This window comes from Phocoena phocoena, chromosome X (assembly GCF_963924675.1).
Source record: "Phocoena phocoena chromosome X, mPhoPho1.1, whole genome shotgun sequence".
Lineage (NCBI taxonomy): Eukaryota > Metazoa > Chordata > Mammalia > Artiodactyla > Phocoenidae > Phocoena > Phocoena phocoena.
Window position 1 is genome coordinate 23,840,389 of NC_089240.1, and position 15,042 is coordinate 23,855,430.

Genomic DNA, 15,042 nt, shown 5'->3' on the forward strand with positions numbered 1-15,042 from the left:
ACTGGCCTCAGGGCATTTGCACTTGACTGCTCTCTTCTGGATCCTCCTATGTCCTCTCCTCCTTTTGACCTGTCCTTAGGTCTTAGGGTGTATCTCATTATCTTCCTTACTTTACAGCTGTTCCTAGACTCTAAAATTCTATGGGCACAGTTGGTCTTGTTTTTCCTGACATTCCCAGTAGTAGCCCAGAGCCTGCCAAAGAGCAGATGCTCATGGAATGTTTGAGAAATAGATGAGACAGTGTGCAAGAGGTCTAATTTCTTATGATGTAATTAATTCTACATTCTTGAATAAAGTAAGCACATCCAAGTATATATCTCTTAATTTTACAGAACAACAGACTAAACGTGATAAGGGAATGCAAATATTTATCGCCTTTTACTTTTTCTCCTCTATTTCTTGATCCCAACCATTTTACTGCTGATTTCTTTTCACATTTCCAAGGAAATGCCTAACCCAATGACATGTTATCTTGTTCCAAATAACTAAATGAGATGGAAAATTTCCCAATTCTATAAAATAGTAAAACTCTTACTCTTAAACCTCATAAACATCAATAAATGTCTGATTTACATCATTCATAAACTCAGACTCTGAAGCTACTTAAACTTTCTACTAAAAGGAGCAACATTTAGGCAAATTTATCCAAGTTACTACATAGAACAGGAGCACAGACATGTTATATACTCTGTTTTCTCCAGCCCTGCCCCAACCTTCCACTAATGAGAACATTAACTGTTCTCTTTGAACATGTTAAATAATCTTCCTCAGCCTTCACTCAGGGCAGGAAAAGCTGCTGGCTATGGCCCTGGAGCGCGCGCTGGCCAGGGCAGCAGTGCCAGCCCTGGCTGCAGCCCTGGCTCGGGCTCTCTCTCCCTCATCTCTCAAAGCCTCTTCATTGTGGGGTGGGAAGGCAGTGGGGACCGTATCATGGATCTTGGCCAGAATCTCCAGCACTTTCATCTTGCTGGTTTCAGTGTGGGCTCTCGGGCCCCACAGGAACTCAGAGCATGGCGGATCACCGTTGGCCACCTGGCAGTACTCCAGGTACCTTTCCTGCCCTAAATCTTTGGCGATGAGCTTCTTGGGCTCCCCACTGATGAAGTTATTCCTCCCAGCATACAACCCCATTATATTCAGCAATTCCCAGACTTGCTCCTCAGTGGCGCAGTTGCCCTTCCTGACGATCACGCCCAGAACAGTCATCAGCACACCAGTCTTGGGAACCTCTCTGTCATCACTTGGCTTTGCATCATAGCTTAGTTCCAGTTTATTGACAAGGACATAAGTATTCCTGTTGGGATCCACTTCCTTCACGTCAAGGCCAAAGACTAGCTCCAAATGCTCAGAGGCTTTCCTGAGGATCTTATAGAAGTGATTCTTGTACATCTGTATTATATTTCTCAACATATCCGCCTTGGTAACGGGCTCTTTCATTTGATACTTGTACAAAATCCTTTGGATTTTCTAAAATGATGATCAAATTTACAACGAATAACTTTTGTTTCTTTTTAATAGTCCTAACATTTATTTATTTTTGTATTCTTATCCTCTGGCTATGCATTCCAGTCCAGTGTTGAACAGTAGAGTTGGTAGCATACTGCTTGCTGTGTCTTCTTCCTTACCTTAACGGGAATGCTACTAACACTTTGCGTTTCACATTTCAGTTCTTTTGCTGTAGATTTTAGGAAATGAAAATTCCCTTCTAATGTCAGTTTGCTAAATGGTATTACTATGCATTAGTGTTGAGTTCTTTTCAAAAGCTTTTTCTGCATTTCAGTACATGGTCAAAGCGTTTTAAAATTTTATCTGTTAATGTGGTAATATTTTAGGCAGTTTTTTCCTAATGTTATATCATCTTTACATTTCTTGGATTCAGCCTCGTTTTTCTACATTTAATTCACTGCTGTATTGAAACTTCTATGGGTTTATTTAGGATCTTTGCGTGTGTGGGTGAGCTTGGCTCAAGTATTCTGTTTTCGGGGTGTCCTCAGCTGGTTTTCTTATCAAGGAGAGCTAGCCTGGGAAAATGAGTTGAAAGATTTCCCATCTTTTTGTATGCTTTGGATGTGTTTACATAAGATAATGGTTCATTTTTTGCTTATTATATGGCAGAACTGCCTTGTCCTGAAACATTTGAAGGTGGCTGGAGCTTTGAGGAGAGTTTCAGTTTGTATTTCTCAATTACAGTTTTCTATTTTTTTGGATCAATTGGGTAATTAATATTTTTTCTAAATAATGGTCTATTTTCATTGGGGTTTCAAATTTAATGGCAACATGTATATTCTTTTCATTGGAGAAATTCTCAAACATATACAACATAGAGAGACTAGTGTAGTAAAACCAACACATCTGACATTAGAATCAACAATTATCAATACATAGTCAGTCTGGTTCCATTTATACCCATAGGTACTCCAATCTCTGCCACTGAAATAATGAGAAACAAATCCTGGATATAATACCATTTCATCTTTAAATATGTCAGTGCCGGTTTCCAAAAGATAAGTACTCTTTATGAAATATAAACCTTATATGGTAGGATTATACATATTCTACCTTAAAAAAACTAACTCTGTGATATCATCAAATGTCCAATTACTTTTCACATTTACCTGACATATTTTTTAAATGTTTTATCCTTGAATTAGAGTCAAGTAAAGTCTGTTCATTGTCATTGTTTTTTATGTCCATTAATTTATAGATCTTATCCTCCCCCCTCTCCAATAGATACATTACTTCTTTTTCCTTGTCATTTTGTTGCTGTTGTTCAGGGGGAAAAAACCCTCATCTTATGTTCAGTCCAGTTTCGTATGGCCTGGATTTTGCTGATGCCAACACTGGTGTCCTTCTCCCCTTGTATTTCTTTAAATCGGTTGAAGTTAGATCAGATTAAGGTTTAACTTTTTTCTCTTTGTTTTCTTTCTTCTTCTGGAAAGACTGCTCCATAGGTGATACTGTGCACTTTTATTACTAGGAACCTAATGTCTGTCTCCATTTGTGTTGATGTTTGCAGTCTTTGAAGATTAGCATATTTATCCATTAACTAATTGAGAGTTACACAATGTTAATTTTCTCTTTCTATTATTCCTTCTGAATTTATTAGATGAAATATATATTTATGTAGAAACCTATCCTTGTCCTCCATTTGGTAATATTTATACTGTTCTCTTAGAATATTTAAATTCCTTCTGCACCTATATTTTGTATAATATTATTCAACTAATATCACTTACTTCTGTTTCTTTCTTTTGTAATTGATGATAACTATAAAACTGTCAGTTATATCAGCGTTTTCAAAGAGTAGGCTTTTGTTAGTTGGCTTCATTGTCTTTTTTTTTTTTTTTTTTTTTTTTTTTGCGGTACGCGCGCCTCTCACAGTTGTGGTCTCTCCCATTGCGGAGCACAGGCTCCAGACGCGCAGGCTCAGCGGCCATGGCTCACGGGTCCAGCCGCTCTGCGGCATGTGGGATCCTCCCGGACCAGGGCACGAACCTGTGTCCCCTGCATCGGCAGGCGGACTCTCAACCACTGCGCCACCAGCGAAGCCCTGCTTCTGTTTTATGTTTTGGTTTTTTGGCCCCGAGGCATGTCATAGCCTTAGGATCTAAAGGGGCATGATATATCAGGCAGGAGCCCTGATGGTTTTGAAAACACGACCAGAGATATTCAGAAATATGGGTCAAGAGGACTTTTTTTTTTGCAGTACGCGTGCCTCTCACAGTTGTGGTCTCTCCCGTTGCGGAGCACAGGCTCCAGACGCGCAGGCTCAGCGTCCATGGCTCACGGGTCCAGCAGCTCTGCGGCATGTGGGATCCTCCCGGACTGGGGCACGAACCCGTGTCCCCGGCATCGGCAGGCGGACTCTCAACCACTGTGCCACCAGGGAAGCCCTTTTTTTTTTTTTTCATTGTCTTTTAATTAATCATTTCTACACTATTTCATACATTCTCTTTTGGGGGGTTTAATATGGTGCTCCTCTAGTTTCTTGAAATTTTTTGCATGTTTTAAATATTTCTAATTTTTTTGTCCATTGGGATTTTAATTTCAATAACTATATTTTTATTTCCAGATATTGTTTTAGTTCTTTTTCAAATTAGCCTGTTCTTTTCCCTAATTTCTTATTCCTATGGTCTCTATGCTTTCTATTCTCTTCAATGGATTTTATTTTTAAACTGAGTTATAATTGACATATAACATCATAATAGTTTCAGGTATACAACATAATGATTCAACTTTTGTATATATTGTGAAATGATCACCACGATAAGTCTAGTTAACACCCATCACCACACATGGTTACAAGTTTTCTTGTGATGAGAACTTTTAAGATCTACCCTCTTAGCATCTTTCAAATATACACATACAGTATTATTAACCATGTTGCCATACTGTACATTACATCCCCGGGACTTATTTATTTTATAGCTGGAAGTTTGTACCTTTTGACTACCTTTACCCATTTTGCCCACTCTCCACCCCCTGCTTTTGGCAACCACCAGTAGTTTCTCTGTATCACTGAGTTCATTTTTTTTTTTTAATTCTACATATAAGTGCCTTTCTCTGTCTGACTTATTTCACTTAGCATAATTCCCTCAAGGTCTATCCATGTTGTTGCAAATGGCAAGATTTCCTTCTTTTTATGGCTGAATAATATTACATTATGTATATATATATACATACATATATATATATGATATTTTCTTTATCCATTCATCCATTGGTGGACATCTAGGTTGTTTCCATATCTTGGCTATTGTAAATAATGCTGCTATGAACATGGGGGTGCATATATCTTTTCAAGTTAGCATTTTCATTTTCTTCCAAGAAATACCCAGAAGTGGAATTGCTGGATCATATGGTAGTTATATTTTTAGTTTTTTGAGGAACCTCCATACTGTTTTCCATAGCAGTTGCATTATTTTTAAAATAAATTTATTTAAGGCTATAAATATCCCTCTGAGTACCACTTGGGGTGTTTCCCACAAGTAATGCTAATAGAGCTTTATGTGTAGTGCTGGAATTTTTTACAAGCTGAATGTCTCTGTATTCCTTATGTTCTTAGAATTTTTTGAATATCTATATACATATATATACATACACACACACACATATACATGCAAACACACACAAATACTAGTAAGTGGAGAAAATTATTTTGGAGAAGGATGTGAAGAGGAGGAGAGAAGCAGAGAATTATTTAGAGAGGTTTCAGGGTCCCAGTGGGTGTTTTGCTTTGTTTTGTTTTGGTTATATATGATATAAGGGACTTGAACACATTTAACTGCTTATGACTGAATTGAGTTTTTCCTAGGAGTGAAAGGAGAGTTTCACATTAGAAAATCAAACAAAATAATTACAAATGCAACTGTCAGAGATCATTCAGGAAAACAGAAGTTACTTTCAATCGATAACTCAGGTAGAATTTAATGCAAGAAATTGGTTACTCAAATAATGGGAGAAGCCAAACAGAATAGAGTCAGGAAAACCAATACTTCGCAACTTGAGGAAATCACTCCCATCTTTAGGATAGAGAGACAAAGAGACGAGGTAGTGTTACTGGAGACTGGGAGTTGGGGTCAGCAGGATCCAGAACCATGGTTAACCAACATATTGGGGGCTAGAGTCATAGAGAAGATGTAACCGTTGAAGGAGAAGCCACTTGATTCAGAGAGAGAAAGGGAGAAGGAGAAAATGTCTGACTGTTTCTCTCCTCCTGGACTATAATCTGCTGGTGTCCTTGTTGCCCGATCCTTGATAGTAGCCAAATATTGGAGAACCTAGGAGCTGCAGCCTGCGGGAGTTATCTCCAAAACACTACAGAGCAGAGCAAAGAAAGAGTAAGGAGTGACTCTGAGGACAAATAAGTATAGGGCTGGCATAACACAATGTCATATTAAATGAGACAAATATACAGGTTGATAAAGAAAATTGTTTTATACAAATCAATATTGATTCATGATAAAAAGAGATGCTATCAAACTAGATAATGGATATCTACCAAAAAAATACCCTCCATTGCAAACATCATACTTAGTGGAAAACTACTGGAAATTGGGAATTCGATAAGAATAGCTACTATCACTATTTTTTATTCCACATTGTAAAAGAGACACCTGCCAGCTCAGTAAAAGGAAATAAATGAAATAAAGGAGTTAGAGATTGGAAAATGAGACCATTTAGTTGTCAGTTCTCCCCCAAATATCTCTAGGTTCAACAAAATCTCCATCAAAATCCCAGAAGGCCTTTATTTTTTTTAAAGAAATTGATATACTCTAAAATTTATGTGGGAATACAATGGACAAGAATAGCCAAAATGACTTCGAAAAAGAAAAGGAAATTTGGAGGACTGACACTACCTCATGTCAAGACATTATAAAGTATGATAATCAAGACAATGTGGTATTTTTGTAAAGATAGACAAATAGCTCAATGGAACGGAATAGAAAAACTGGCAATAGACTCTAACATATATAAACAACTGATTGTCAACAGTGGTACAAAGGCAATTCAGTGAAGAAAAGATAGTCGTTTCAAAAAATGATACTGGAACAATTGGAAATATACACACACACTTTGATCCATTACTTTCACTGTACAAGAAAAATAACAAAAAATGGATCACAGATCTAAATGTAAAATCCAAAACTATAAAACTGCTAGAAGGAAACGTAGGGGAAAGCCTTTGGGTTCTTGGGCTAGGCAAAGATTTTTTGGATACTGCTTCTAAAGGACAATTCATAAAAGAACAAATTGATAAATTGGATTCCACCAGAATTAAAAACATCTGTTCTTCAAAAAGACACTGCTAAGAGAACGAAAAGACAACTAATAGAGTGGGAGAAAATATTTGCAAAACATATATATGGTAAAAAGCTACCCAGCATTTATAAAGAACTTTTAAAGCTCAATAATAAGAAAACATATAACCCAATATAAATGGTCAAAAGGTTTAAACAGACAGTTCACTGAAAGACAGTTAAGAATGACAGAGAAGCACGTGAAAAGATGCTCAACATCATTAATCATTAGGGAAATAAAAATTAAAATCCCAATGAGATACCACTACACACATATCAGAATATGCACAGTAAAAAGACTGCTCATACCAAGTATTGCCAAGGATGTGAAGGAACTCTCAGAGACTGCTGGTGAGGATGTAAGTTGGTACATCCACTTTGGAGAACAGTTTGGCAGTTTCTTAAAAAGTTAACCACATACCTGCAACATGACCTAGCTATTATACCACCAGGTATTTACCTGAGAGAAATGAAAGCTTATATCCATGCAAAGATGTTTATATGAAAGTTCATAGCATCTTTATTTGTAATAGTGAAAAACTGGAAAGAACTCAAATGTCCATCAACAGAGGGATAGATAAACAAACTTTGGTGTATACATACAATGGAACAAACTGTTGATACATGCTATAACATACATGACTCTCTAAATAATTATTTTGAGTGAAAGAACATAACACATAACAACATAACTCATACTGTATGATTTCATTTATATGCAATTCTAGGAAATGAAAACGAATGTATAGTGACGTAAAGAGTATCATTCAGTGGTTGCCTGTGGACTGGGAGGGATGTGAAAGATTACGAAGGAGCATGAGGAACCTTTTGGGGGTGATGGATATATTCATTATGTTGATTGTGCTGGTTGTTACGTGAATGTATTCATATGCCAAAATTTATCAAATTTTGTGCTTTAAATATATGCAGTTTATTGTATGTCAGTTACACCTTAATAAAGCTGTTAAAAATTCTAGAATGAGCCAATCCAATCTATAGTTGAAATCAGAACTGTTTAAGAGGAATGATGTGGAGGTGGTCTATTGGAATTGGCTGGGAAAGGCATGACTGATCTTTGTGAGGTGGTGGAATAATACTATATCTTGATGGGGATGGGTTACATATGTGTATGCATTTGTACATTTAGGTTTTGTGAATAGCCTCTATGAATATTGTATAAGAATTATAAGAATACGATATGATTCAGAATAGAACAACATGAACTTTAAGAAAACAGGAATACCCAAGTTTTACTGATAATGTTTAATTATCCACTTTATTTAATGCATTGGTGAAGCATAAGTTAAGTATTACGTAATCCTTCTTAGCTTTGTATACACCAAGTATTTGAGTAATTTTCCATGCGAATTCCCTTTTCACATGGCTGTGATGATATTGTATATACATCCTTCAACTGATCTTTCTATCTCTTAGACATTTCAGAGCCCATCTTACTCCTTCATCTAGAATCGATTCCTAATATTTGTTGGTCATAATTAACCCAATCCAAAATATCACAATAACAAAAAGAACAAGGTAACATTGCTTTGTAATTAAGGCTAGATAAGTTCTAGGTGAGCAATTTTTGAAGCCAGACTGTTAAAAAAAAATGTAGGTAGTTTAACTATTTACAGTGTTGCTGATAAACGTTCATTATTACCATAATGGAAGCAAATTACTGTAAAATTACCATAAAAGTACAGGAAATATTCAATAAGTTACTTAAAATGAAAGAGAATAATAAACTAACTTATGGCAAACACGTTTATGTGGCCTCAAGGCATAAGCCCCAAAGAAGAGAGTCAGATGTAGTGTGTGAGATATTTGTATATTATCTATACCCTGTTACAGAAAGATAAGCTTTTTGACTGTTCATTTCACAGGTCGGTGGTATTTTGCTCAAAATAGACTACTTCTCTTTGAGACTGCTCACCATATTGATCACTGGGCTTTACCTAGGCATTTGATATGGTCATTCTCATGTAGATCATATTTTGATATTCACATTTTTTTAACCACAAACCAGCTATTAAGATCTAACTTATTTTAGCAAGTAATTCATGTAACAGGCATCCCTACCCCATCTCTACTACTTCCGTTATCCCTAAACTCCATATCTCATCAGTGACCCTCTACCCATCAGCAAAAACCCAGCGTCTTAGGACAGTATCTCATGTGCTAATATTCACCATATTCTTAATCTCTGCCCCAGTCTTTAAGACTTAACCAATTATGAATTCTGTTTTTACATCTGTCTCCAGGGATTAGGCTCGAGAATGAGTTGTGATTTTTGGCAATATAGAATTAGCTTTAAAGAACAAAAAAAATACTTCTATCATCATATAACTTAGATATAACAACCATCAACATTTTTGTTTTATTTTCTGCTTATCTTTATTTTTTAGCATACTGCCTAGCAATTAGGAACAAATGTTAGCATTGCCTTTCTCGAGTTTCTAATCTAAAAACAGGAATAATAGAAGAGGAAGCACAGACGTCAAACATTCTCAAACTGATAGCACTGTAGTGAATGTCCAAAATCTTTTTTCATGTTGACTTATATGGGTTTTTAGGGTCCAATCCTAAGTACGCCATCATGCTGATACTATCTCTGAAAGAGATTTAACAGTATTCATAGTCTGCTGAGCTAGGAAAGTTTCTTAAAGGATCAAAAATGTCCTCTAATTCTAGCTTCCAAGTTTCCCGTAATGACATCAAGTGCAACTGCATAAAAATGATTTACTAAAACTGTGCCTATTCTTTAGGGTAGTCCTTGTTTGGTGATAGAAATAGCTTTGTGATGATGTCCAGATCTCTAACCCCACCAGCACCAGTATCCTGGTCAACACTGAGGCCAGCAAATTAATCCTGATGCTGATGAAATCCAGGGAGAAGATATTCCCTGCTCTAGCAAGCACTATAGTAGTATAGATAACTATGACATGGAACTGGTAATACTGTTCTGTGTATACAGAACTCAGTGATGATATCTGTTGCATCACACCTGGATGTAAAACTGCATGTCCCTTCTTCTCCATAGGAGCACATGTTTGAAATTGTGCAGTACTTAAAATTCAAAAGAGAAAATACATGGGGAAGGGGATAGGACAAAAGCCTATGACAGAAAGTCATGAAATTTTTCAGTAGTTAAATACCTTTGTTTCCCCCATGTTCTTGCATATAACACCATACAAACATTGTGTACAACTATTTTAGATAAGTATATAAGATAATCAATGCAGATTATGAGTAGAATTAATTTGTTGCCTACAATTTTAAATTGTTTATTCTGCTTAAATACAGAAGAAATTCAGGTTTAGATAAGTAATTAGCAAAGGAGCTTATAGTGATGTGGCTTAAATATTCACACATATTCCTCAAATGTATGTTAATAAAAATATATAAATTTATATATAACATAAGTATATAAATAATACTGAAATGTATATAAATTTAGATCTAAATAATATATACCTGTGTAATATATACACATATGTTATTCTTACAGTTCTGACAACATTTAAAGTAAAAAATATGGATATAAACAAGTAAAAATAATGTATATGTAACAATAGGGAGTTCAATTTTATCATCATTACTTAACCTCAGTGAATTTGATGTTCTGTTAAAAAAGAAAACAGTGCTACAAGGAGACAAGTTAAAATGGTTGTAGCGTCACTTTCATAAATAACTGATATCAAAACTATATTCCTTGATTTACAGTTTCACTCTTCATCATGTTACATATCTCACATTTTAATCATATATTTGAAGCTAGTTAAATGATTTGAAGAAATTCAGACTTATGATACATATTAAAACAAAAATAGGAGCAAAAGGAAAATTTTAAATGCTTTTTTTTTTTTTTTTTCGGTCGCAGGCCTCTCACTGTTGCAGCCTCTCCCATTGCGGAGCACAGGCTTCGGACGCGCAGGCTCAGTGGCCATGGCTCACGGGCCCAGCCGCTCCGCGGCACGTGGGATCTTCCCAGACCGGGGCACGAACCCGTGTCCCCTGCATCGGCAGGCGGACTCTCAACCACTGCGCCACCAGGGAAGCCCTTAAATGCTATTTTAAAGGCTAATTTTGTTATATTTTTTTTGCAAATAGGAAAACAGAGGTATTTGGTTGCTGTCAAGAGCTGTGAAGAAGCTAAGATTTTTATTCTTCTTGCAAGCTAACAAGTTAGCCTGTCACAGTTTCATGGATGCTGGCAGAAAACACAAGACGCTTGGGTAAGAGATAAAGAACGTTATTACTCAAAGCAATAGTAGTAGCCAGAGTATATGCATTTTCTTACACTGGTTACCCAAGTCCCAGTAACCAGAGAGTGACATGGAGAGGTCCAGGTGACACCAGAACATACAGTGAGTTGCATTGCAGGAAAGGAGCCCTGTGCTTAGGAAACCTGAATTTTGTATAATGGGCAGAAAGCATGCCTCCCCCCTGCTCTGGAGACATTATTTATAACTTCCAAGGCTGTTTGATACACAGACTTTGTTGAAAAGATCAGACAAAGGGCAGCCATTGCCTCACAAGATACGCAGAATTGCAAGTGACCCATAGAGAATTGTCCCTAAACATTATATGTTCTGTTTAATAGTTAGTCATTTGTATAGTTGATTTTCTCCACCTTAGACATAAACTTTTGGTGAAGTAATAGGAACGGATTTACTTGAGGAGAAATCACCTTTGCAAAAATGTATTGTCTCACTCAATCCATTTTCTTAACATCCATCTGGTGCATATTTTATTGGGAGAAAGTAAACAGTAGGACAAAAATTAAAGCCCATGTAAACCAATTTGTTTCAGGAATTATATGTTTTAAGTGACAATTGACTCACAAAATGTACTCACTATTGTAAAGCTTATTCCAGGTGAGTTTCTTCAATTAGAAGTTAAAGCTTAAGCAAAATGAAAAAAGGTCCTTTGTTTTTCCATTTTGTGTATCAAAATAAACTGTCTGTGAAAACATCTATGTGCCCCTAAATGGAATTAATCAAAGATATAAAGGACAGATAGGTGAATATAATGAAAGCTATAGGGTTAGGAAAAATCTTCCTTCCTCTTACATTTTACACACACTTACCATTAGTATGTGACAGGTAGATGTTCTTGATTGCTCTGACCCCAAGGTTCTCAGCTTGTCAATGGCACAATAATAAGCATCCATTTCCTTCTCTGATGAAGCATATTTTATATTCTCTAATATCCTGTAAAGAAGGAATCAGTGAAATATAATAACACCTGAATCCTTACCACTGTTCTAATGGGGGTAGCCTTTGGTTACAGGGAGATTTTTGAAATATTAAATATAAAATTAGATTTCAAAATTTACCACTTAGCATTCTTTTTTTTTAACATCTTTATTGGAGTATAATTGCTTTACAATGGTGTGTTAGTTTATAACAAAGTGACTCAGCTATACATATATCCCCATATCTCCTCCCTCATGCGTCTCCCTCCCACCCTCCCTATCCCACCCCGCTAGGTGGTCACAAAGCACCGAGCTGATCTCCCTGTGCTATGTGGCTGCTTCCCACTAGCTATCTATTTTACATTTGGTAGTGTATACATGTCCATGCCACTCTCTCACTTTGTCCCAGCTTACCTTTCCCACTCCGCATGTCCTCAGGCCCATTCTCTACATCTGCTTCTTTATTCCTATCCTGCCCCTAGGTTCTTCAGAAGAATTTTTTTTTTTTTTAGATTCCATATATATATGTGTTAGCACATGGTATTTGTTTTTCACTTTCTGACTTACTTCACTCTGTATGACAGACTCTAGGTCCATCCACCTCACTACAAATAACTTAATTTCGTTTCTTTTTATGGCTAAGTAATATTCCATTGTATATATGTGCCACATCTTCTTTATCCAATCATCTATTGATGGACACTTAGGTTGTTTCCATCTCCTGGCTATTGTAAATAGAGCTGCAATGAACATTTTGGTACATGACTCTTTTTGAATTATGGTTTTCTCAGGGTATATGCCCAGGAGTGGGATTGCTGGGTCATATGGTAGTTCTATTTGTAGTTTTCTAAGGAACCTCCATACTGTTCTCCATAGTGTCTGTACCAATTCACGTTCCCACCAGCAGTGCAAGAGTGTTCCCTTTTCTCCACACCCTCTCCAGCATTTATTGTTTCTAGATTTTTTGATGATGGCCATTCTGACTGGTGTGAGATGATATCTCATTGTAGTTTTGATTTGCATTTCTCTAATGATTAATGATGTTGAGCATTCTTTCATGTGTTTGTTGGCAATCTGTATATCTTCTTTGGAGAAATGTCTATTTAGGTCTTCTGCCCATTTTTGGATTGTGTTGTTTGTTTTTTGATATTGAGCTGCATGAGCTGCTTGTAAATTTTGGAGATTAATCCTTTGTCAGTTGCTTCATTTGCAAATATTTTCTCCCATTCTGAGGGTTGTCTTTTGGTCTTGTTTATGGTTTCCTTTGCTGTGCAAAAGCTTTGAAGTTTCATTAGATCCCATTTGTTTATTTTTGTTTTTATTTCCATTTCTCTAGGAGGTGGGTCCAAAAGGATCTTGCTGTGATTTATGTCATAGAGTGTTCTGCCTATGTTTTCCTCTAAGAGTTTGATAGTGTGTGGCCTTACATTTAGGTCTTTAATCCATTTTGAGTTTATTTTTGTGTATGGTGTTAGGGAGTGTTGTAATTTCATTCTTTTATATGTAGCTGTCCTGGGAGCTATTAATTGCCTATAATTTCTGGTCTGCTGTCTAGCTGCAAAACAAGCCCCAAGGGCCAAAAAAAACAACACACACACATAAATTTAAGAGTTGGCAGTTTGAAGTTCACAAGTATGAATCAAGATGGTAAAGGTGAGAGGTGGGATGCCATCTGTGTCTGCTACAACTATCATCTTACAGATTCAGTCTAGGGTTTGCTTCAGCCTCTTCAGGTTCAAAAAAGAAATCATGCAAACACTTTTCATTGTATTGGGCTCCTCACATGTTTTCTTAACCTTTCAAAAATAGTGTAGAATCAGCATGTTTAATGCAAGTAAACCTACATCCAGCATTGATCTTAGATTTCCTATAGGGTTCCTATTACAAAGAAAATACCACTGGTTCATGACCTTTTCTTATGAAAAGGCACAATTTGGACTCTTTGCTATATTTTGCTCCACTAGCTTTGCTTCAAATTACTTTGTACATTTAGTTTAAAATTCAGCTCTAAGGGTTTTAATTTCGACCCTAGTCCTCTAGTCTTTTTCACACAAATCACTGTGTCTTTCTCCTCATTTTTCCTCAACTTAAACATGAGTCTCCTATTCAATTTGCCTTGCCTTTAACCATACTATTTTCTCCCCTGACTTAACTGATTTGCCCATTCCTCTTTCCCTGGCTGCACTACTATTTGCTGAGGAATTTTTTACAATCCCACTACATCCTCAAGTCACAAAGTTATGGGCATGATGGCAGCAAAGAGCTTAGATATCTAGGAAGAAAAGTTGGAGTGAGGGGCTCTTCATGGAAACGAAAGTGAGAAGGGGCATGTAGAGGGGAGTGTGATGCTACTACCTTTCAAGAAGTCAAGGTAAATGATGATGCGATTGTGGATGATTTTCTGTCTTTCCCAAAGCATTACTTTTCACTACAATATATATAAGATCATGATCCTGAGGTTTGCTTCAACAGATTTCACCAAAACAAACCCAGATTTGTACATTTCTTTTGTTTTTCTTTTTCTCCGTATGTTTCATTTCTTATGAAAAAGCTGTTTGATGTGTTATGTAGAGTAAGGCTTCCCAAGTCCTGCTCTCTATCTAATTCTATATCCTCATCTCCTGAAACATTCTAAGCATAATCCAAAAGGAAAAATTTTGGCCCTTGCTCAAACATGTCATGTTGTTTGATGTCCCCAAACCATTAAACAGACTGCTTCCCCTGCTGAGATATAATATTCCTCATGTCTCTATGATGAACTCTTAACTTTTGACACCAATATTAGTCATCATTTCTTGGCAGGGCCTTTCTTGACATTGATGGGTCGAGCAAACAAATTCCTTTTTTGTACTTCGTCTGTATCATGTTTTCTACATATATTTCTACCTATATTGTAGTTTACTAAATAGTATAAATTTGTTTTAATATTAGTCTTGAGATTCCTAAGATCCAAAACTAGGTCTTATTTTCTTTTACCACCCAGAGCCAGGAAACATCTGTTACATAGTAACAATGTAATAAACGGGGTTCATTGTTGAATTACCT

At 36.4% G+C, this 15,042-nt stretch overlaps 1 protein-coding gene across 1 annotated transcript in view; it reads right to left on the reverse strand.

Annotated features, from left to right (window-relative positions):
- Positions 1-774: 774 nt before the first annotated feature.
- Positions 775-15,042, reverse strand: part of LOC136142035 (melanoma-associated antigen B10-like) — a 92,967-nt gene continuing 78,699 nt past the window's right edge. The window contains exon 2 of the mRNA XM_065900136.1: positions 775-1,467. Coding sequence (XP_065756208.1) covers positions 775-1,467 — 693 coding nt within the window. The remainder of the gene's footprint in view (positions 1,468-15,042) is intronic.